Source organism: Larus michahellis, chromosome 19 (genome assembly GCF_964199755.1).
Source record: "Larus michahellis chromosome 19, bLarMic1.1, whole genome shotgun sequence".
Classification (NCBI taxonomy): Eukaryota; Metazoa; Chordata; class Aves; order Charadriiformes; family Laridae; genus Larus; species Larus michahellis.
In genome coordinates, this window is record NC_133914.1 from 3,416,166 (window position 1) to 3,438,994 (window position 22,829).

General features: G+C 38.9%; 1 protein-coding gene across 1 annotated transcript in view; it reads right to left on the reverse strand.

Moving 5' to 3' along the window:
- Nucleotides 1-950: 950 nt before the first annotated feature.
- Nucleotides 951-22,829, reverse strand: part of MYOM3 (myomesin 3) — a 28,796-nt gene continuing 6,917 nt past the window's right edge. Inside the window, exons 8-37 of the mRNA XM_074563278.1 lie at nt 20,960-21,004; nt 20,607-20,747; nt 19,438-19,599; nt 19,013-19,154; nt 18,720-18,919; nt 18,348-18,401; nt 17,889-18,016; nt 17,061-17,244; nt 16,024-16,198; nt 15,271-15,392; nt 14,423-14,610; nt 14,120-14,246; nt 13,472-13,650; nt 13,281-13,395; nt 12,843-12,999; nt 12,343-12,452; nt 11,799-11,843; nt 11,531-11,667; nt 9,779-9,923; nt 8,467-8,526; nt 7,437-7,504; nt 7,036-7,146; nt 5,873-5,960; nt 4,744-4,782; nt 4,104-4,209; nt 3,317-3,480; nt 2,650-2,686; nt 2,511-2,533; nt 2,365-2,420; nt 951-1,636 (exon numbers count right to left, since the gene is read on the reverse strand). Coding sequence (XP_074419379.1) covers nt 1,337-1,636; nt 2,365-2,420; nt 2,511-2,533; nt 2,650-2,686; nt 3,317-3,480; nt 4,104-4,209; nt 4,744-4,782; nt 5,873-5,960; nt 7,036-7,146; nt 7,437-7,504; nt 8,467-8,526; nt 9,779-9,923; nt 11,531-11,667; nt 11,799-11,843; nt 12,343-12,452; nt 12,843-12,999; nt 13,281-13,395; nt 13,472-13,650; nt 14,120-14,246; nt 14,423-14,610; nt 15,271-15,392; nt 16,024-16,198; nt 17,061-17,244; nt 17,889-18,016; nt 18,348-18,401; nt 18,720-18,919; nt 19,013-19,154; nt 19,438-19,599; nt 20,607-20,747; nt 20,960-21,004 — 3,608 coding nt within the window. The 3' untranslated portion in view covers nt 951-1,336. The remainder of the gene's footprint in view (nt 1,637-2,364; nt 2,421-2,510; nt 2,534-2,649; nt 2,687-3,316; nt 3,481-4,103; nt 4,210-4,743; nt 4,783-5,872; nt 5,961-7,035; nt 7,147-7,436; nt 7,505-8,466; nt 8,527-9,778; nt 9,924-11,530; nt 11,668-11,798; nt 11,844-12,342; nt 12,453-12,842; nt 13,000-13,280; nt 13,396-13,471; nt 13,651-14,119; nt 14,247-14,422; nt 14,611-15,270; nt 15,393-16,023; nt 16,199-17,060; nt 17,245-17,888; nt 18,017-18,347; nt 18,402-18,719; nt 18,920-19,012; nt 19,155-19,437; nt 19,600-20,606; nt 20,748-20,959; nt 21,005-22,829) is intronic.

Consider the following 22,829-nt stretch of genomic DNA (forward strand, 5'->3'; position numbering starts at 1 on the left):
AGAATGAATTTTGTAATTACATTTACATATGCTAATACCCGAGTAGCAAGGACAAGGTACTGATAATGAATAAGGGTGTATTTATGCATGGGATGTAACACAAATGGCTCTAAAAGGTGCATGTTTATACTGGAGTTATTCTAGAACATGATTGATCTTTTTTACCATGGAGTAATGTTAATGATGCCATTAGAAGGGCCTGCTTTTCTTCACTCACTGTAAGGTGAATCTAGACAATTAGCTAAGCTCTTGCTTTTTAATATTATTGATTTTAACGATATATACATTTAATTTAACTAATGTCTGAAATGTAACTGCCTTCAGTCAAATGATTGGCAGTTCTGTACAGGATTGCTGTGCTCATTTATATTGACACTGGAACAGCAGCGTCCCTCAAATAACTGGGAAAAATACTGCTGTTGTGAGGACAGTTTATACTAGTTTGTGGAGCAAGGTAAGACGCTATTTTGCTGAATAAATGTGTTAAGCTGGATGGGTGTTTTAGGAATACAATCACTTTTTTATCTCTCACTGACACAGTTTTACCGGTAGAAGCTGGGAGCATAGCTGTGGCTTCAGAGCAGTTGAGAGGCCACACTTTTTTCTGCATTCAGAATAATCTAACATAACTACTAAACCTAAAAATCTCTTTAATTCTAAAGAATATAGGTGTGTTCCGTAGGGTGGAAGGATCTGAGTCCATCTCTGTAGACATTCACTCAACCCTTTTGTGTAAATGTATTACTGCATGTCAGTATATATAGAAGGTGAATGTATTACTCTAAAGAACCAAGCCTTGAAAATACCTCTGCCTTGTTTTCTTCCCATATGGGTTAGGTTTGGAAAGGTGCAGGCTTCAAGGCCCTGATTCAGCACGGTACTTAGGAAAATTCCCAATTTCCCACGCACTGGCCAACGGATTTCAAGATGGATGTACTTGACAGCAGTGCTGAGGTGCCACCAAGGGTATAAGTTTAATAATTCACACACACACAAGCATTTGTCAGCTACAAGATAATCAGTAACATGTGGTGATTTAATACAAAAAAACTCCACTGAAAGCCTGGTTTTCATATGGGAATCCTCTGGTATTTCCCACACAGATTTACTAGGAAAGAGTTTCTCTGTAAGGTGAACATGCATGTGTACACACGCGTGCACACATGTGTGCACACACACAGAGAAGAATTGTTTTCTAACAACTACCAAAATAAAAATACTAAAATATTGCTAAAATAAAAATAGAGACATGAGCCTGAATTTTAGGGCAGAGACACTGAAAGGAATCCAAAGGAGTTAAATTCCTTTTAAATTCAATGAGATATAACTGACTAATTCATTTAGGCTTTTTCATTATAATCCCACCTGAGACTTCCTCTTCTTCCATTCCTATGGGTATCTCTCCATGCTTATAGACACTGATAGTAACCTGCCCTGTTTCAGAACCATACTTATTCTTGACATAGATGCTGTATTTTCCTGTATCTTCATTGCAGACTTTCTCTATGGTAATTGTGACAACTGTCCCCTTCACATCCATTTTGTAACGATCTTTAAAGACGATAACCTTCTCATTTTTGAACCAAGTGATTTCTGGGTAAGGATCTCCAGATACACAGCAAGTTAAACACAGGGTCTGTGGTAAAACAGGTAGCAGAAATAGATTATGAAGGTATAAATCAGCAAGGAAATTCAGTTGATGAGAAATTAAGAAAAATAAAAATCAATTCTCTTAGATTTTCAATAGGTGAGATTCCAGGACTAACCACTCCTTTTCCTGGTAACACTCCAGTACTCCAGTATAATCAGGATTAATCTGACTGAATTCACTGGGCCTGATTCATATTTGTGCTACTGTCTTTTTATAGCTTTCTTACACCATAAAGTGATACTCAAATAGGCACATGGTGAATTTGCAATTGCTTTACAGAATTTTTATTCTGCCTGTGTACCAGTAAAGGGGAATGTGACTCAGAAATGTAAGCAGCAAGTTTATATGATGGGAAAATTAGGTCCAGCACTTAAAGGCCTTAGTCTAAGCCTATAAAGTGGGAAGACAACAGAAAGAGTCTGGCTGTGAAACAGACCTAAGAAGCAGTAACATCCAAAACCTGCGAGAAAGAGGTTCTGTGTCACAAAGAGCACCTGTACATGCAGAAGCACATGCATGTTTGGAAGCACCATCAACAATACAGGGGGGCTGATAGAAATATTGTGGAGGGTACCACTTCACACCTCTGGCAACTGTGGTAGCTCAGAAAAGCTGCTGGGAACATACAGGAGGGGAGAACAAATACTTTTCTCCCCATCAGTTATTCTGTATCTGTGCAAGGGCCAATTATATGAACAGTTACTCAATATTACCTTATCCTCCATGATAGTGGCAACATCTGGCAGACCTTGAACAACTCTGGCACGACCTGGGAATGAACAAATATGACCTTTTAGTTTTACTTGTCAGCTTACCATTAGGCTTTGTTTCACAGAAGGAAGGTAATTAATTTACTTACACTTTTCTGCTACTGCTGCTTCCCTGAAAGTGAGAGAGAGAAAATTGTAGTGGTTTTATTTACTAGGCATTGTATTCTCAATACAGAATGTGACACTCAATATAGATTTAGCTGTGAAAATATTTAGGCAGGAACTTACTTTAGCCTTCTGTGCTCAGCCAGGGCATCTTCAAAGGCTGCAAGCAGTGAAAAGGTTTTAGGGAAAGTTGCCATTTATTGCATTTGATTTAGTAAATTTAACATAATGCATCAGTGTTGGAATTACAGGTATTTGTGCACACAGATATATATAATTATCTAGACAGTATCTATATCTGCCTTAAGGAAATATGACTCTATTTATATGGTACTGAAATAAGTGGGATCTAGTACTCCCTTCCCAAAGAGAAGTCCAGAGGAGGGAAAAAAGCCCAACTTTGAACAGTTTGGAAAAGTGTTTGTAAACTTGAAGCCACATTCTCTTTTCCAAGGTGCTGCCTGTAAGCTCTGTTGTTCTATGGAGGAATCAGAGACATCCCAGGAGCAGCTGCTCATCCCACTCATCCTTTCTCCAGGAGTGCCTTACACTATGGCAGCAAGGCTCCCTAAAGGCTTCAGTCCTTTCTGCTGCAGACTTCTCCTCTCCCTGTGTTTCCTCTGACTTCTAAGGGCACTTCACTGAACCCAATTTCATAGTGTGCTGTCATGGAACCGCAGCTTCAGCTCAAATAAGGGAGAGAGGAATCACTGCCCATGATTTGAAGGAGTCTTGGAAAGCAGCTCGGGTGTATCTCATTCCTATGACGGTATTGTTTGACTCAGCTTACCTTGTCCAGACAAGTCAGTTGACAGTTTGCGAGAGTTGTTCCCATCAAATAACTCCAGGGTGTATTTTCCCTTATCTGCATCTGTTGGGTTCAGTATGTGAAGCCAGATCTGATTCATCGTGCTCCCAGCTTTCAGTCTGTCACGGCTTTCCAGTTGTTTCTCCCTATGTAAACAAATGATATAATTTCAACAGTATTTAGCAGAGCTGTATAAATTAGAGTGCTAACTTTTTTTAGACTTATACTGCTTAGAATAAGAGAGTGGGAGTCGGGACGGGACCTCACTGTTAATTTCATGGAGAGTCACTTTTGAAAATCTCACGGGGCATCTACCAGTGTTTTTAGGCAGTTTGCCAAAGTTCTAAGAACTCTACAAAAGACTCTTAGTTCTTATTTAGGAGATTATATAGGATTTAGATGTTGACTATTTGTACATGTTTAGCCCTGAAACATTATTAAAAATTGGCCTCCTTATATACGTGTGTAGGTGGTATCTAATAAAACACTATTTCTCTATTTTATGAAGATATGAGGCTAAATTAGCTAGTGTTTGGAAAGAATTTTGTAATGTTTGGGAATATTTGTTATTCAGAGTGGGGTAATAGAGTGGTGTAGGGAAGTAAAAAATAGTAGAAATAAAGAATTTGAAAAAGACAACAATTATTTCTTTACCTGTCTGTAACCAAGGTAGCTGTAACTGAGCAGTTCCATTGAAGGTACTGCTCAGTTACAGCCACCTTGGATACAGGACTCCAAAAGTCTTTCAAATATCTTTTGGGGGACTTACTTGTGATACCAGGTTGTTTTCATGTAGTCTGTGTAGTACTTCACATCTGTGTAGATTTTGATGCCTTCTTCAGTAGCCTGAATCTTCAGAGGTGTAGCAGAAAGAGCTAATAGTGTAGTTAAAAGACTGAAATTGAGGAGGATGTTCAAGAATGCACAATTTTACACGTTACGCAAACAAAAGCCCAAGCAACCTATTATCATTTCTCCTGGAGAATGTGGCTAGCTGAAAACTGGATGGTGTTCTACCTCTTGAAGACCCTGGATCTTTTAGCCAGCAGCCAGTAGAAACATGTCAGCATCTCTTCTAGAGACCTGGGTCTGGAATACACATCTCAGATCGAAATAGTACAACTTGTCCAAATTCACATAGCAAGTGATGTGACAAGGAGCAGGCTGCTGGCACATAAGGGTCACAGAATTTATTTGTAAGTGCAGAGGTTTTTATGTCCCTGGGTTTATTTACTGACCATCCTCCTTGACAGTTCGAAGGTGCTTCTAACACCACAGGAATAGTAAATGGGTGGTATCGTACTTGATCCAAACCCAGAGCCAGCTCCTGAGCAGTTTGTTCTGATCGTGGCACCCCACCTTTCTCCCCTTACGTTATTACCATGTCAGCTGATGAGAAAATGACATACCACTGATCCTACATAGCTCCTTGAGAAGGTCTTCAAAGGCTGCAAAGACATAAAGATTTAAGTGCCCACAAATAACAATATTTAGCAAATCACAATCTGATCTACCAACTTAATTTCATTATGTTTAGAGTGTATTATATCTAGTAGTTAGTTGTTGTCTTCTTCTGTTGCAAAGCTTACTCAGAATAGAGTTTTTGCCACTGACTCAATTGTTTTTAGATGCCAGGCATTTCTTACTAAATTTAGATGCCTCTATCTTCCTTAGCACTCAACATATGCAACAGACTGCCTCACAGAAAGCAGATTTATGTGTCAGGTTTAAATGATAGATTCCAGATGCCAGGGCAGGATTTAATCTTGGCAAGCAGAAACTTCTGATTGATGCTGAGCTGAAGTGACTGAAACATTACTGAGCTTTTAACTGTGGTGCTTGACAGAATTTATAATGCAGTCATAGCTTGATAAATGACTATATATGGAAATGACATTAGAATGTCAGAACTGCATATTTATTTTTCGGTTTCCAGAGCGTACTCAGAACACTGAAGAGTGAGGCAGCAATCTGTAGTAACATGTAATTATTTTTCCACTTGATGTTGTTTTTAACAGCTATTTTGTCATTGTAATTCAGCCTCGAATTTTTTTCACTGGATGGGATGCAGAGTGGAAGTGGAAGTTTGTTCTCCTGGTGCTTTGGAGGACTGGCTAAACGTTCAGGAGTGAAATGTTGTCTGTGGATTATCAAATGAAGTACAGTATGGTCAGATGCAAAAAAAGCTCTGAGATCAGTTACAAAGGAAACTTATTCTGTTCCTTGGACTCTGTATAACTCTTGCAGAGTAAGAGGCAGTTTTACACAGTGCATGTTATGGCTTCAGTCTCACATGAAATACTTGTGATTTTTAAAATGATCAGCACATATATATATATATATGTGTTATAATAGATCAGAAAACTCTTTAAATTTGAGCAGTAACTTTTTAATGCAGTTTTTAATCCCTATAAAACAATGTAGGAAGTATAGAAATTAACAATGTGGTAGAAAGTTATAAAATTTGTTTTTCAATCTAAAATGAATCCCAGGCAGGGGTGTGAATATTTATTATTGCCTGATACAAGGTTCTCTTACCTCCTTTTGTGAGATCAAGTTGGGTGTAGTCCTCTCCTCGGTCATCTGAAACAAGTGCTTTGTATTGGCCCTCATCTGCTTTGGTTATCTAGCAAATACATATGTACATATGTAATATTTGTTTAAAAAAATCCCAAACCCAAACACACACACCCCCAGCAGAAATGTCACATATAATTTAAATGGGGCAGGATTTGGAAAAGGTGGAAAAGCTGAGATTTTCTTCTTCCCTCCCAATGAATTTGTCTGTACGGATCAGAAAGGAGGGCAAAAAAAGGCAATTCACTCCAAAGTCTCCTTTGAAAGGTAAGAGGGACCCCTGGTTCGATATGAACTGATGTGGTGTCGGTTATGGGTAGTCAGTATCTCAGCTTTTGCCCTCAGTCACCCTGTACCACTGTGTGTCCTTAGTGGCATACGGTACAGGTACGTCTTGGACTCAGTGATGATGAACGCCCTCTGCTCCATCAGTTTTCCTCGTGTTGCTTTGCCAATGCTCTCGACTTCCAGCCTGCAGCGTTCCTGCTGGTCCTCAGACTTGTGTGAGCAGAGATTCCCATTCACATACATTTGTCTACTTGTTTTCTATAGGTGATTTGTCTGTTTTAAACTAAGATGAAAAATCAAAGCCAAACAAGATTCAAATTAGCCATGCAGAGATTGCACTGAAACTCTTAACTGCACCATCAGGTTCCCTTTCTTCAGCTGTATCCTCTCTGAGGCAGAATTAAGATTACAGGGGGCATTATATCAGCTTGTCTGGCCTTCTCTGTAGGTCAAGCCATAAAATTTCATTCAGTTAATCAGTTAATTCTGTAATGAGCTCAGTAACTTCTTTTTTTTTGTTACTAAAGTTCATCTGCAGAATAGGCAACCAGTCCTGATCAGAAAACCTGAAAAGCCCACAATTTTCTTTTTAGCCACTCAGGACATGTTAAACTTTTAACAGCCACTCAGTGTTAAAAACATCTTATGAAAAACATCTTATTCATATCTGACTATATTACATGATTTCTTCTTTTGTGCTTTTCTCAGCATTTGTTCAATTGCTTTAATTTTTTGGACACTACACAAAACACACATTGAATGTTAATAATATCAACCCATATTTTTTGCATTTTCATGTGATCACCGAAGTCTCTGAGTTGCATTATGTTTTTCACCTTTTTAATATGAAGAATTCCGATCCCAGTCTGTGGATCAAACACACCACCTGCTCGTTCTTTCTTATTGAAGAACCATTGGAAGCTGGTGTCCTTTCTCAGATTTGTTGCCTGTTTGAAGTCAACATTTAGAAGTCAAGGTTCCAAATGCATTTTATTTCTGAATGCCTGGATGACTTTCTAATATGAAACATCACTTGCATTAGAAGATTGCTCCAGAATATTAGAAACTTCCTTCTTTATTAAAATATCTCTCCAAGATATACTGTCTCTTAACTTTCATTGGTCTGCAGATAAGCATTTGGATGAGCACTGTTCATACCCTTCCCTTAAAATTCACATCTAAAATTAAATGCTAAAGAGATTCAGGCTGTGCAGCTGCATCACATAGCTGTATGTACCTTGCAGGTAAGGAGTACTTCACAGTTCTCAGTAACCTTCCATTTCAAGTTCTCTATAAAATGTGGACCTATAAAAGAAAATAAATGTCTTTTGCGATGCAATTCCGCAGCTCTCAAGTGTTCTCTACAGAAACGCCTCCATCTAGCGGTGAATCCCCGCAGTGTGGTCTGTAGGGAGTGCTTCATGCTACTGACTTTTGCATGCAATAGGCACTACACTGCAGAGCATATAATTATTGCTGGTTTTGTAATGTCCTTAGGTAACATATCTTTGTTCTTTGTTGAGGAATACTACCTTAAAATGTAGTTAATGGTGCTGCCTAACCAGTCTTTTATGACTCTACTTTGCATCAAGCCAGTGTAGGAGTTGATGGGTATTTCCCAGGTGAATTGCAATAGAATAGAAAAGCTACATACTTTCTGATTTTCTTCCTCATTCTGGGAGGGTAAACTAGGGGACAGATTACTTCATATACCCTTTCACCGTATACTAAGCATCTCTGAAGACAGGAGACCGAGCCTATATTCTAGTGTGGTATCACTTTTATTAAGTAAACGTTATTATCCCTGCTAGAAGGGCATCACCTACTACAAAAATTGTAGTATTTTTTCTCTGAAACTGTTTTATAAACTTCCTTATTCATTAATATAAGATGAGGGATAAAATGAAAGTGGAACGCATGGTTCTTTTTAAATTTATCCAGAGAATCTTGTTTTCTGCAAGGAAAGTGAGTGGATCTTAATTACATGGTATGTATTCAGATTGGACAGTTTTCAGAATTCAAAAATGTTCAGTGTTGCAGCACTGATGGAGAAGATCTATACTGAGGATTGTGGCTAGCATGGCTAAAACTATTTAAATAAATTATTTTGATTTTTAAGAGCATGGCAGAGTATCTTAAGGAATCTTAGTGTATGAATAATCTTGTATAATACACATTTAAAAGATGATAAAGAAAAGTATTTAGAAATAGCTTTGCTCAGGTTTTGCCATCCTGTTGGCATAACTTTGGCAAGTCATTAACCTTACCCTGCTTTTTCTTCCATTCTCTCCGTTTTGCATCAGCCTCCTCTGCAACTTTATCAAAACCTGTGAGAACACCAATGGTCAAAGTCAACACCCCCCCCCCACTATTTCTCAGTATAACTCTTTAGAAATTTCTGATCATGAAAGGTATTATCATTAGAGCTGTGATATTTGTTTATAAGACATCTCTAGTGCAAGAGTTACCTCTGGTACCCACTGGGAACTGTGAACAGTTTAGTACTATCATTCTTTCGTTGTACTTGTTGCTCAGAACCTAACATTTATTTTCATTAAAAGAGTCTCTGAAGACCTGACCGTTGTGCATTTAGGAAATGAAATAGGAGTTTTGACCATGCAAAAAGGTAGGCTAGAAATCCTGAAATTAAAATCTTTAAAAAGTAAGAAACATATAAGGCAGAGAGCATAGAATTTACCACTGCTTTAGGCAACTGCGTGTAACTTTAGTTATCTCTACATCCTTCATTGTCAGTAAAGAAAAATGGGCACTTTTAGAGCACAATTCATCAAACTTATTTTATATTCTGAATTTAGCATGTGTTGAATCACTCAATAAAACCCTGTTTTTCTCCACCAGTTGTAAAGGGTGTCACATAGACTTGACATTTTATAGACACTTTCCATTCAAAAGGTTTGGAAGCTTTAGAAGGTCACTTGAAAGCAAACTGTTTGCAAGAACTGAAAATAGAGATAAACATTCTATGGGGAAGTATTTGAATTAGAATCTTGTTACTTTCTATTTTTAATTAATTAAAAAAAGTCTCTCTGTTCTAATATACAAGGACCCTTTATGTTTCATGTTCAATTTGCTTTGTTGCTTGGACTTGTCCTCAAGTACAGTTGACACTGGTTTCTTTATTACATTCAGTTTAATGCAATTAACCAGCTGTTAAATATACTGAATTTTCAACCTGATCCTGTTCTGAGATAAATGAGTACATGTAATAATACATGCCATAGAGTTTACTGACAAGACACAAACAGTTTGCCATGGCAAGATAATATGTAAAACATTTGAAAAAAAAAACCTAAGCATTCCACTGGATATTTTGCTTTAGAAGACCATTTTATCATCAGGACCCTATTTATAAGACCAAAAGCTTCAATTTATGTTAAAGAGAAATTCAGATAATTTCTTACATGATTCCTGGACTTTAAATGTGCGGTAAAATAAATATTTGTTCTCCCAGTTCCCAGTGTGCCATTATAACTGTCGGAAATACTTTGGGGCCTTAAGTGCCGAGAAAACTTTCCACTGAGCATGGCAGTCTATATTTGATCCCAAATTTCCACTTACATTCATCCACGAGAACTAGGGTGAATTGATTTTTAGCTTTTCCATCTTTCAGCTGGGCTGTGTACATCCCTTTATCGTCATTACAGAAATTCTGGATTATCAGTTCTACAAGACCTTTTCCTTTAACAAAATTTATTTTATGTGTCTGTGAAAAACAAAGGAAATATGATAAACTGAGAAGTTTTTCCACAGCAAAACTGTTCCAAGATCCTGGCATACCATCTTCTACAACATGCAGACATTACAGTCCTTTTATATATGTATCCTTATATACTTCCCTCATTTTACAGGAGTAATGAAGCTGATGCACTCTGATATTCTATATTCTGGGATTCATCTATTATTTGTTTATATATATAGCTATAGTAGAATTGCTTGCAGCAGAACTTTTCTCTGGGAGAAAGTTTCTGTAAAACCACATAACACAATATATTCTTTCTTGTTGGATATTACAGACTTTTCAGCTTACCAGAATCTGTGTGAATTTTAGTATAATAGAAGTGTTGCATTTAATTACACATCTGTGGCATGTAATTGCATATTTGGGCAATGATGAGTAATATTGCCACCCTCTTGACATCATGCAAGCACTCCTGAACCTTTTATACATACACCCCGAAACCCGCCAGATGCTTAAACGTAAATATCATCATTATGCCTTACCACCTTGTTTGCTCTAAGCAAATATTATCATTATAAAGAGCTTGACAAACACTTTGTAATAGTGCGTGACAGTTCTCCAGCGTAGAAAAGACAGTTCTTAGAACAGACAAAGCCTTCAATAAATTTGCTACACATTGCTTTAAAAAACCCCAACATTGCAATAACAGCTCTGGAATTCTTTGGCCAAGTCCTACCCCTTTGATATATCTGTGCTTTTTGTTATCTTGGCATTGCTACACTGCATTTAACTGACAGGCAAATGATTTATATTGTTCTTCATTCTCAACTGTTCTCCCCTCTGGTCCTGTCATTCCAAATACTTTTTAAATGTTATAATATTAACTTGATATGGGAAGACAAGAACGAGGCTAGAATATTTTTTTTAAATGTATCAGAAGGTTGGAGTGCACTGTAACACATGATGTGGTATTAATTCCAGTGCCTCAGACTAAGAAATAAATCACTTTCATCTGCTCTTAGAATTCATGAGATTTATCAGTATTCAGTTCAGAGAGATAGGGTGGAAAGCTTGCAGCTTTGCTTGGTAAAGCAGGAGAAAAATACCCTGTCTCATTGTGAGAGATGGCATTTCTTTTAGCATCCACTGAAGTGAGTCGAGTTTGTTCATCCAAGACAAAGCTCGCTCTTCTGCACAGGTGCCTTTGTAGTATCAGATGAATTACACATGACTGAGGTTTGTTGTCAGAAAATTCCCTTACAAAAAGGAAGTCTCTGCTGTGGCCAAGATTGTCGGCAGCAGCCTGTCAAGAGGGGGAGGTAAAAGGAAAGCTGGATAAGGAGGGGCTTTTCTCTGAGTTACCACTGGAGGTTTTGCTGGCCATAGCACTGAGGAATATTACACTGTCTTTAACTAACAGCATCAGTCCTAGGGCTGGACAGCTTGAGAATTAGACAGTTTGGCTTTCTATTTATGCACAGTGGAAAACCAAGCCCTAGGGTCTTCCAAAAACACACATCAAAATATCTGATGGGAATTTAGAAAACTGGGTATGTACCCATTTGCTCTATCTCCCTGTTCAGCAGGGGGAAAGTAAGTCAGAATTAAAACCAAAACAAACCAAAACATACTGGAGTGCTTGTAAGCTCCTTGTCATTGAAGATTAAATGCAGCTCTGCATTTGGTGACAGCTTTTCAACCTCCAACCATAGCCTCACTTCTCCTTTCTCCAGAACATCAATGTTCCACCCAGATATCAGCTTGATCACTGGAAAACAAAGCAAACCACGGAGGGGAATTCATAGGCAAACCACAGAATTCGGCTCAGCCAGGGTTATGCCAGGGTTCCCCTTTCGGAGTCTATACATCTGGTAGTGGCTTCCTACTGGTTCAACTTACATGGGTTCCTGATTTCATGGCTACGTTTCAATAACTTGTCCAGATCTGAAATACAAAGAATAACAAGTCATTTAGATCAGTACAACTCAGCCAAAATGAATTAATTGTATTGATTTAATTTAATTTGTTAATGAGCTTTATTTATGTCAAGAACAAGATGATAAGTACAAAACATTCAATAGCAGGGAGGACTAGAAAAGGTTGTGAAGATAATTCTTAGTTATGTCTGAATAAAATGTTGGTTGTATCAATTCAAGAAACATGTTAAAGACGTTTTAAATCACTGTGATGCTGTAGCTGTGTGTGAAATCTGAACTGTAATGGAAAAATGACCTTCCAGGAGCATGGAATCTTTTCCTAGCGGACTGTAAATGAAACTGCCCTTGAGCCTTTAAGGAATGGGAAACATCTTTGTAATGGTGCCACTATCATTAAGTGACATCAGTCACTTACTGTTCCTATACAAGAAACTTTACTCTAAACATCTAATATTAGAAAATTATGGCTCAGTAGTTTTTTGTTCTTGTCAATTACTAGTTTTTACCTTCTTTTGTTAAAGTGCAGCTGGCGGAGATATCGTCATCTACATCTGTGACCTCCACTGAATATATACCCAGATCCTTTTCTGATGGGTCTTTCAGTATAAGCTTAGATCTTAGAAATAAAAATATTAATAATAAAAATTATATTTTCCTCAAAAATTATGCCTTCTGTAACAGAATGCAATACATTCGATACACCCAGGACATCAAGTATAGTACTCATTGTCATTTATATATGACACTGAGGAGCAAGGCAAAAATGTTAGCAATATGATGACAGACACTTCCCTTTTGTGACCTGAAGATTGCATTGAATGCCCCATTTCATGGACACCAGAGCTGAGAATCAGGGACAGAGATTTGCAGTTCAATAGTGTATGTGTATTTTAGCTGAATATTGGAAGGAGAGGGAAGCATTTGTCTTCATGTTTTTCTCAGTGTTTAATGTGTTCTTTATTTGATAGTCCACAATTAATTTTCTCAATGTGCATTATATACTCACTTATTGCCTTTCTCTTCAACCTGAACTCTGTCAGCATCTGGTGGTCCTTCATAGTCCTTTGACCAGATAAATTCAGAGGAGTCATTCTTTTCAGGAGCTTCAAAAGCCATATAAATGAAGCCCTCTTCATCAACCCCAAGTTCAATTTCATTTGTTCCTGTATGAGGAAAAAAACCCACAAAACATTCCTTACCAAAATAGATCAGGGCTTAGCTTCTGGACATCTAACTCAAAAGAAAAGCCAAAAACACACTCCAAAAAAACACCCCAGAGTGTACAGCAACAGTAAATTAATTTGGGCAGTTTGCTTTGTTAATCTTTATTTTGACTGAGGTTTCTTGCTATGAAACATGTAGCTGATGTTTCATAAAGCAGTCTTTTACCGGGATCATCATAATATTACAGACTGCCATAATCTCATCAATTTTAGTTTCATACCAGGTTTGGTTTTAGCCACCACAGGATCTGAGGGTAGTGAAGGGGGTCCAATTCCAGCCTTGTTCAGTGCTCTTACTCGGAAAATATAGCATTTCCCTGTCACCAGATCTGAAACCTGCAGGTAACAGTGACAGAAATTAACATAAGAGTAAATGGGAAGGAACACTTGGATACTAAGTGCATATACAGACCTTCATGTGGGTGGTGGCTATGGACTGCTTATTTATTTGATTCCATTCCTCTGACCCTTCTTCACACATGTCTACATAATACCCTGTGACTGGACCTGCTCCTGTGTACAGTGGAGCTTCCCAGTGTAGTGTCAGGGATGAGTCTCGTACTTCAGTGCACTTCACATCATAGGGAGGGCCTGTTCAGAGAAGAGCAGGCTGTCAAACAGTAACATTAAAAAATGAAACCGGGTGCACTTTGTGTGAGTTTTAGATCAGAAAGCACAGAGTTTTAAGATAACAAGTGAATAGTGGGTCTACAGGGGATGCTTTCTGTGCTAATTAACTGTAGAGGTAGGTTCTAGAAAAAAGCATACATCAGATGGTTTAACGTTATTTCCTTTGGTGTAATATACAAATACGTTAAGAGTCTTCATTCTCTGGAAACACTATTAAAAATACCTGGGTGCTGTATCTATGTAACACAGAAATAATACCCTACGTCTGAATCTGAACTTTCCTAGCAATATTTGTGTGCTTTTCTGTACTGGGAGTCACCCTTAGACACATCTATAGTTTTCAGAAGTCCCTTGGATTCACAGAGGAGTGAGGAGATAACTAGTATACCTGGTGATATTTTTCTGGCTGTTGTTTTTACACGAGAGATACCTGGTTCTGGCATCGTCCATTCCTCACATCTGAACAAGTCGCTGGGTTCAGACACTTCCCCAACACCAGCCATGTTCATTGCACAAGCACGGAATTCATACAGGTGACCTTCCTTGAGGTTGCTGACCTTTGGGTTCAGAAGTGCAAACATACTATTAGTGCAGCCCTGCATGGTCACAGTCTTGTGAGGGAAGGAAGAGAGTTCTAGACTAGAGGAAGTAGAGGAAAACCAGCTCAACCCTTGTTATAGCTACAGTTCCCACCATGATTAAAGAAGGACAGTGTTATATCTGAAATGAATACCGTGTAAACTCGTTGAGGAATTGGGTGAATATTGACTTCGTGCCAGTCTAGTTCAGATGTATCGTGCTGATCTAGGAAATAACCTAGAATCTTTGTTCCCCCCTTGCGCTTCGGGGGTTTCCAGCCGATGGTCATGTCAGCCTTCCCACAGTTGAGAAGAACAAACCCGTGTGGTGCTGATGGACAAGCTGCGCAGCAAAGGGAGAGAGAAAATGGAGTATTGTTCATTGCAGCTTTGGGATCCAGAGATCAGGAAAAGAGATGTAGGTGCGGGATAAACCGGGCTGAGGAAATCTCTGTGTGCTCATATCAGGTGTGATTCTATTTGTGTTAAGGCACTAATACCATTTTTACAGTGTAAAAGTATTTGAAAATGACCAGATTTTTATTTGGAAGCCACAGCAAAAGTCATGGATGTGTCTCAGGATGTTTCTTGCATGTTGCTTTATGGTTTGTGTGACAGAAAAGATGTAAGCAGTGAGTCGGTAAAATGGAGATGAGGGTTAGATACTGGTTAATGTGGTTGTTAGGATTTTGCAGTTGCCCTGGGGAAATTCACAATGCTGATTTCAAGATACCAGCATAATTAAGCACTTAAAATGGTCATTTGTACCACTGCCAAATTAATACTGAAAATGTAACACACTGCTGAGTCAAAATGCTAATTAACTCTGTCCACCCTTGGCAAGTGTAATTGATGTCAGAAGCTGCAAGAAAATCAGTTCTCTGTTGCTTTGCTTATCTGCTCAACATTATCACCACTACATGTAATAATAGCTATGCATGATGGATACATTTTTGAGGGATCTAATTTTTCTGTGTATGTGCATCTATAAGTTACTACTTACCAATAGCTGGCCTTACAACGATAGGATCTGTTTCTGGTGAGCTTTCGCTTAGTCCTGCCTCACTGACAGATTTCACACAAAAGACGTATTCTTTTCCTGGCTGCAGCCCAGGAACAGTAAATCTAGGAGAGCAAATTAATATGCTTGTGTTTGACTGCTCAAAGTACAGGTAAACAGCCTTTTGAACAGACAGCAATACATTTTAATTAGGCATTGTTACTTAAAAAATTATTTGCCATTGCAAATTAAAGTGCACTGTGTCACATAAAATGGCTGCCAATAAATCAGACAGTAAGGTAAGTATAAATCAGATAGAGAGGTGACACACTGTGGCTGGCATTGTCCGTAGAATAAACGACTTTTTAATGGACTTTTTCTGCTTGACATGTGACCCCCACAGCTAGAGAGGTATTATAAATCCTATACGTGATTGACACCAACTTGCTCTACTGGAAAGCAAGCAAAAAGAAGGAATGTGGTTCTGCTGGTGCCACAAGGTCTATCTACCTTCTGCAGATCCAGAGTCTGTGAAGATACACACAGACTTTGTGGTCAGTCTGGCTTTGGATGTAAAAGCGAGACTTTGAGCAATACTTAATTCTAAAAGAGGACGTGGTGTTTGTGTGTGTGCAAGCTTATGTGTGTGCTGTGAAGGAAGTTCTTTTTTTGTCTGAAATATGACTCCAGCCATAAACAGAAGAATCCAAGTTGGCACCCTGTCTTCTCTCAGTGGAGTATAATAGCTGAACTCACTCATTACATGTCACAGGCTTATTATTGACAGTTTGCCATTCTTCTGTCCCAGTCTCCCGACAATATATGTAGTAACCAAGAGGCTCCAGACCATCCTTTAACTTATCCCATTGCAAAACAACAGATGTTTTCGTGTCTCTGAAAGCCAAAACCTGAGAAGGTGGAGGCAGAGTAGCTAAAAAAAGAAAAAAACAGAGACAAATAGGAGGTTTTAAAATTAATTTAAGTGAGTTGGCCCGTTGATTTATTCACCTTTCCCAGAGCATCATTTTCAAATTAGAGCAAAATACCATGGACATTGTCCCAGTCTACAGCTTAAATTTTTATGTTTGGGTTTGCTATATCTCATACTCCTCTCCCTTACTGACCGTTGATTCTGAAGAGTTACACATACGTAACCTTCTCTGAAGCAGAGGAGAAAGGAGACTCACGTAGTAACTCTCCCGTAACTTGACTATGAAATAGGACCTGCTTCACTCTTGAGAAAAAAAGGGCAGTATGAATGAACACTGGCCAGTTTTAATATAGGAGAATATAAAAGTAAAAGAAAGAGCGAGTGCTCATCTCTCTTCATAATGGAAACACAGGCATGAATCTTTGCATCTCTTACTGTTGTCAGCTCAGTCTGGGAAGAAAACAAAACAAATCAGCACTGCGAAGACCGCAGTTCTGTCTGAAGCCCCCAGAAACAGGCTCCTTCAGTTGCATCAGTCCTTCCAACACTGATCTGTGTAATCACTCTCTTACGCAGTGCTGGAAGCATACTTGGATTAAACACAGGCTTCAACTGTTTCTTATTTTATTAAATTTAATTCTCCCATCATTGGTCTGTTAGATTTACACTGCACTGACCAACTGCAAAGTGATTAAACAAGGATTTAAGGCTTTAAGAGATTTCCTGATATCAAAGCAACTGCTGTGTAATCATATACCATGAAGTTTAAAGGAAAGGGAGGGGAAGGGGAACCCCCATGTTACTTTCAAAGTAATCTCCTTTTCCATATCGTTGGTGTAGAGCATATTAGTGAAATAATTACCCAGTTTTGCTCCAGCTGTTACAGGCTTACTGGGCAGGGATGGCTCACTGATTCCATACTTGTTAACAGATCGCACGCGGAAACAGTATGATTTTCCTTTAACAAGATCAAAGAGTGCAAATCTTGGGGAATTAACTGGCATATCCAGATTAACCATTTGCCAGGAGTTGCTGCCTGCAATCGACTGTAACAAAAAAGGTGATGATTTACAACTCATGTTGTAACTTGAGCTTAAAACCCTCCTGAGCAATAACAAACCTGATCTTTACCAGAAAGCAGTTAAAAAAAAAAAGAAAACCAAAACAAAAAGCAACAAACAAAAAACCAAACACAAAACATAAATGATGTATTTCTTGCTGATATACCCAAACTTTTCTTCCTTGGCGACAGAGGGCCCCTTTGCAGCAGAAATGGTACAGCAGGAGGAAAATGAGTACGTATGAAAGGAGATGGGTAGAAGATTATAATTAAACAGCAAAATGACTAGCGAGGAACAGGAAAGTGAACTATTGTGCAGTTCTTCACAGCTTTTCCACACTTAAGGGCCGATAGGGCAGGTACAGTCTTCCTGTTAAAACTCTACTACTCTTCTGTGGTTTAAAACTTACTTGTTTATTCTTTGTTAATCATTACTACTTGAGTTGGTGTCAAGAGTCAGAATCATAGCTCAAGTCACTGTAGAGCTGGAGAGAGGCTGAGTAAGCCATTTTTGAGCCTGTAGTTCTCCAGTTATCAACACAAGGAATAGCCTCGCCTGTGCTATAGACTATCTGAGAAATAAATTATTCTGTTCTGTGATTTCCCTTCTATGCGATATTATTTTCTTACCTTTTCCACATAATAATTCAGTGGCTCTCTGCCTCTTGGATCTGGTTCATCCCAGGCCAAAGACACATAATCTTCTCTGACCTCACTTGCATGAACATTGGTGGGTGGCAAGGGAGTTTTAATATGTCCTGTGGGAAGTCGGAATAGGCTATGCTTTAGTTATAATGTGGAAGGAAAAAAAAAGTTCTTTTACAATGGATTCCACTTTCCTACTATAAAGTAAGATTCTTCAATATAAAGGAGGAGACTTAAACCCTACGTGGACATACAGGCAAACCAAGATTATTATAAAGGGCTGTGCTATTTAGGATAGTTTCTGATCCTTATGCAGCTTGCAATGATGTTTCACCATATATTTTCCTAAGTGTGTTTTCTCCAGAGTCATGTTATTACAGATCTCATTATTGTATAACAATCGTTTCTCTCTGAGAGAATGCCTCGGTATAAATTTGAACTTACCTTCTAGGTCATCCTTGAGAATTTCTATTGTCCTGCCATCGTCATATGGAATAACTGTAATGTCAAACAGGACAATGTTATCCACTATGAGAAGATGCTTGGCGCTTGTCAAAAAATACAGAGCACAGGACCACGTCATTTCGTTATATGCATAATTATATACATTTCATTACACATACAATAAAATGTCCTAACTGGTATTTTGATCTTTTTCCATTCAGAATAGTACTAAGGTGGGTTCAGCAAAGGCACGGCACAGCAAAGGCATGGCACATTTGTGAGAATGGGGAGGGTGTGGACAAACTGCATTCAGTTATACCTGCAGCCTCCCATTGTACTTAAGGAGCCCATTTCCCTGGTTTTAGTACAAACCTGTCACTCTCTTGTCCTTGCTGGGGTCGTATGTTGTAACTGGATCACTGGTTTTTGAAGGATGACTGATGCCCTCTTTATTGACAGCCTTTACTCGGAACTGGTACGTCTGGCCTTCATCAAGGCCCAGGACAGGGTATTTGCAGGTTTTCACAGGCTTCTCATTGCATGGGACCCAATCCTCTGACCCAGCAACACACCTGAAATGAAACACAGCCCATGGAGTTCCTTTGTGTTTTTTCCACAATATGATCATGAGCTTTTTTTTGCTCAAAGACGATTAACATACAGACCTTTCAATATAGTATCCTAGGATCGGACTTCCTCCATTATCACTAGGTGCTACCCAAGAAAGAATCAAGCAATCTTTATTTACATCATGGCATTTCACGTTGAGTGGGGATCCAGGTGCACCAACTGTTTCTGCTGCAGCATCTATAGAAACACCCAGTGATAGTGGCTAGATTTTTTTCTTCTCTGTACCAAAATTTTCATTCAATAGCTTGATTTTAAGTGTATAAGGGCCTATATCCCAGCAATACAAGTCCTATTTTCTAATACGTAAATCACTACTGAAAATAAGATTTGGACATTTTGATAATTGTATCCATGCACAAAACTGGGAGATATTTTCTTGTGAATGAGGTTGTGAATTCTTTTATGCCAAGGTATTAGAACAGGAACTTTTGTTCTAAGTAGGATAGAATCCTGCTTATACCTCTAACAAACACATAAGTGGTCTGTTCTTTATATCCATCCAGTGAGGGGACACGGACAGTGTAGAATCCCTCATCTTCTTTGTAAGCACATGACACCGTCAGAGAAGCCTCCCGGTCTTGGTGCTTTAGTTCCCGACCTTCAGAGTTCTGCAGCAACTCACCTGTGAAGCATGAGAAGGGGTAAAGGATCTCCAACTGAACTGGCTGAGTCAGGAGTGGCGTATTTCCAAATGCAAAAAAACCCACAGAGCAAGACGGGAGGGATCTGGAAGACACTCCTGATATTATTATTATGCCTCCACGTTACAGTCATGGACTCTGATCCTACTTTGTTGCTGTGCCTCTCTGTTCCCTTTGTACACAAATGCAGAGCAAGAAGCATGGTCCTTGTCCTGAAGAGCTTGCAGTCCAAGTGAAAAAGAGTAATAAAATGCGTCTTCAGATGAATTAGTGAGTAAAAGGTACTCTTCACACCAGGTCATCGGATGCTCTGAAGTCTGCCACATATTATGCCAGCTCTAACTGAGGATACATTATTGCTCAGTACATAGGATCTTTTGTCCAAGTGGTGCTCAAAACCAAGAAAATAGAATGGCACATACTGTGCATTTTGTGTGTATTTACCAGATCTGAGATACAAACTCTGCCCAAATTCTCCTCAAATCACTAAAACACAATAGGTCCTGCTATTTTAACAGCTGATTCTGGCAGAAGTGCTGGAATGGCAAGAGCAGTCTTATTGCATTGCTTCTCCTTTCCAAAACTTAATAGCACAGAAAGATTACCCGTTTGGCTAAGCTCGACATTCTTGATTGCCAGCAGAACAACACAGAATATCCAAAAGGTGGGTGGTTTTTTTCACTAGAGACCCACTGGCTTTTCATTGAATTAACAAACACTTGGAGCTTTCACTGTATAGAACTAAAGCTCTTAAACTATTCTTACGAGCAGAAATACGTTATTACCTCCAAAACATTAGTGGTAGCATCCTTTTACAAATGAGGAAAACATACAAATTAAATAATAACGTCTGTAGCTTGAGAAGAGTTGAGAGCAGCTCAAGAATCCTGAATTCTAATTCTCTCTGTGAACACTGGATCACAGCAATGAATTCAAATGGTATATTCATATAGGTAAATGTATATAAACTTATCTGTTGCATACAAACCATCTCTGAACCACATAATGTCTCGTTGGTGTTCAAGTAAATCAGAAGAGAAGTAACAAGAGAGGGTGAAAGGCTCCTTTTCTCTTGAAAATAAGGGTTTCAATGGAAAAGCAAAATCCGCTTCTCTGGCCATAAGGGATCCTACGAAATAAAAGTCAGCATGATAAAGAGACTTCCTAGAGCCTTCCTCCTTGTAGTATTTTTATTATCATCTATTTAGAGTGGTACCTCAGCCTTGCATTTTTCATGTGCAGTTAGGCTAATAGGAAAAGCTATAGCTCTGAAAAAAAGAATCGGATTGCTTTAGGCTATAAAAATAAAAGAAATAATAATAACAACGATCGTTTACTCACTTCTGTATATTTCTGAATCAAATCCTGACTCCTTTCCATAATATTCTATAAGACAAGAAGAAAATACATTTAGCATGCCAGTGTTTATCTTCCCCTCAAAAACATACAACGATGCTCAGCAAACTGTATTTTTCCCTCAAATCAGTTTTTAATGTGAACCTTTGAAGTGCCATCATGTGGTAAAACATTAATTCATTTGACAGCTGATGATTTTCACAAACAACTGAGGATGCATCTCATAGGAAATTTTTTACATGGCTATACTAGTATAAGCAATACTGCTTTAAATGCTTATATGCACACGGTTAGCTGAGGAGTTGTTTGGTGGTTTTTTCCCAATTTGGCATCTGTCATTTTAAGCTGCACTAGGAAAGTTATGCTCAATTAAAAGCACGCATACAGAGAGCTACAACTTTTGTCATATGAGTGTACCAATATGGTACTGTCCAAATGAGAAGTGTGACAATCTAGGATCACCCATAACTGAAATGCTTCAATTATGTCCCTGTTTGGAGACAGAGCATGACAGCTACTCATTGCCACATACAGCACAGAAAAAGAAAGAAAAAAGCGTCGGTGTCATAAACATTACTGAAAGTGGAATTTGGCCAAACCCCTGGGTTTAAGCAGCGTTCCCAGAGGATGATGTGGGATTCTTGAAGGCTACCAGTGACTGGGACTTCAAGCTTTAACCAAAAGAAAGGATATCTCTCCTGAGACACTGAGGTAGTTCCTAGAGCCAAGGGAAGTGTGTCCCCTACCAAATCACTTGCTTCAACAGCTGTGGATTCTTTAGAGGCATCACGCGTGAACAGTGGCCTGCTTCATGTGATCTAGCCTGTGAGAACTGCTGGCATCCCAGCACAAAATGAAATTATTTGGAGCTGAAATCTAAGAGATGACGCACTTAACACAAGATGAAATTGAGATACTTTCTTATCTTTATAAGCCTCAAGAAAGGCACATAAAGTAATGCCTATTTTTTCCGTGAATGGAGTTGGCAGTAGCAGAGCTCACTCATAAGCAAAAGATGAGGGCTGTTAATAGCTGAAGGGGAAAGAAATAGAATTCGCAAGAGGCAAAGCACAGCTTCATCCCCCGTCCTGTGAGACCCTCAGTCATGTCTTTAGCGGAACTGAACTTCTGCTGTAGGAACCACAGATCCCCAAGACCCTCTCCTGGCATCAAGGGCGTTCCAGACAGCATGGGGCTGGGAGAAGAGATACCATCGGACTGCCTGGGGGATGAGGAATGTTTCCAGTGGAGGCAGGATTAAGGCCTTGGTGTAGTCTCTATTTTCAGAATGTTAAACGCAAATAGCAAAAGGAAGAATCATGTTACTGGGATGGTATTAGACAGGGTCAAGGGAGAAGGAACAGTGTGGTCTGCTCACCCCCAATCACAAGGAACAATATTTGCAAGCTGTTTGAAATGCTCGTCAGGCCTGATGAAGGATAGTTTAATCAGGCACTTAGAGGTGAAGAGAGCAGTCCCACCCAAGGTTTTCTATGATAGACTACGGCTTTTATTCTACCATCATGCCTGCTCTCATCCTAAAGATGCTGACGGCAATTGGGAGGAGTATGTGATTATTGCCATGGATTTTTTTTCAGACAGCTGCTTCTGCTTTATGGCAAAGGCCCAGTTCCTGAGTTCTGGAAGTACTATAAGAACCTTTATAGACGAGAAGCTTTGCACACCTGGTAACTTTTTCTGTATTTCCGTGTAAGGGCAAGGGGAATTTAGCTGGGAAGGCTTGCAAATTAAGGTTTTCTGATCTGTTATACGTATCCCTTTAGAATTGGTGTGTGCTGCATATTTCCAGATATGCTGAATTTTGACATTGTTTAATTAGAGGATCTGAAAGATA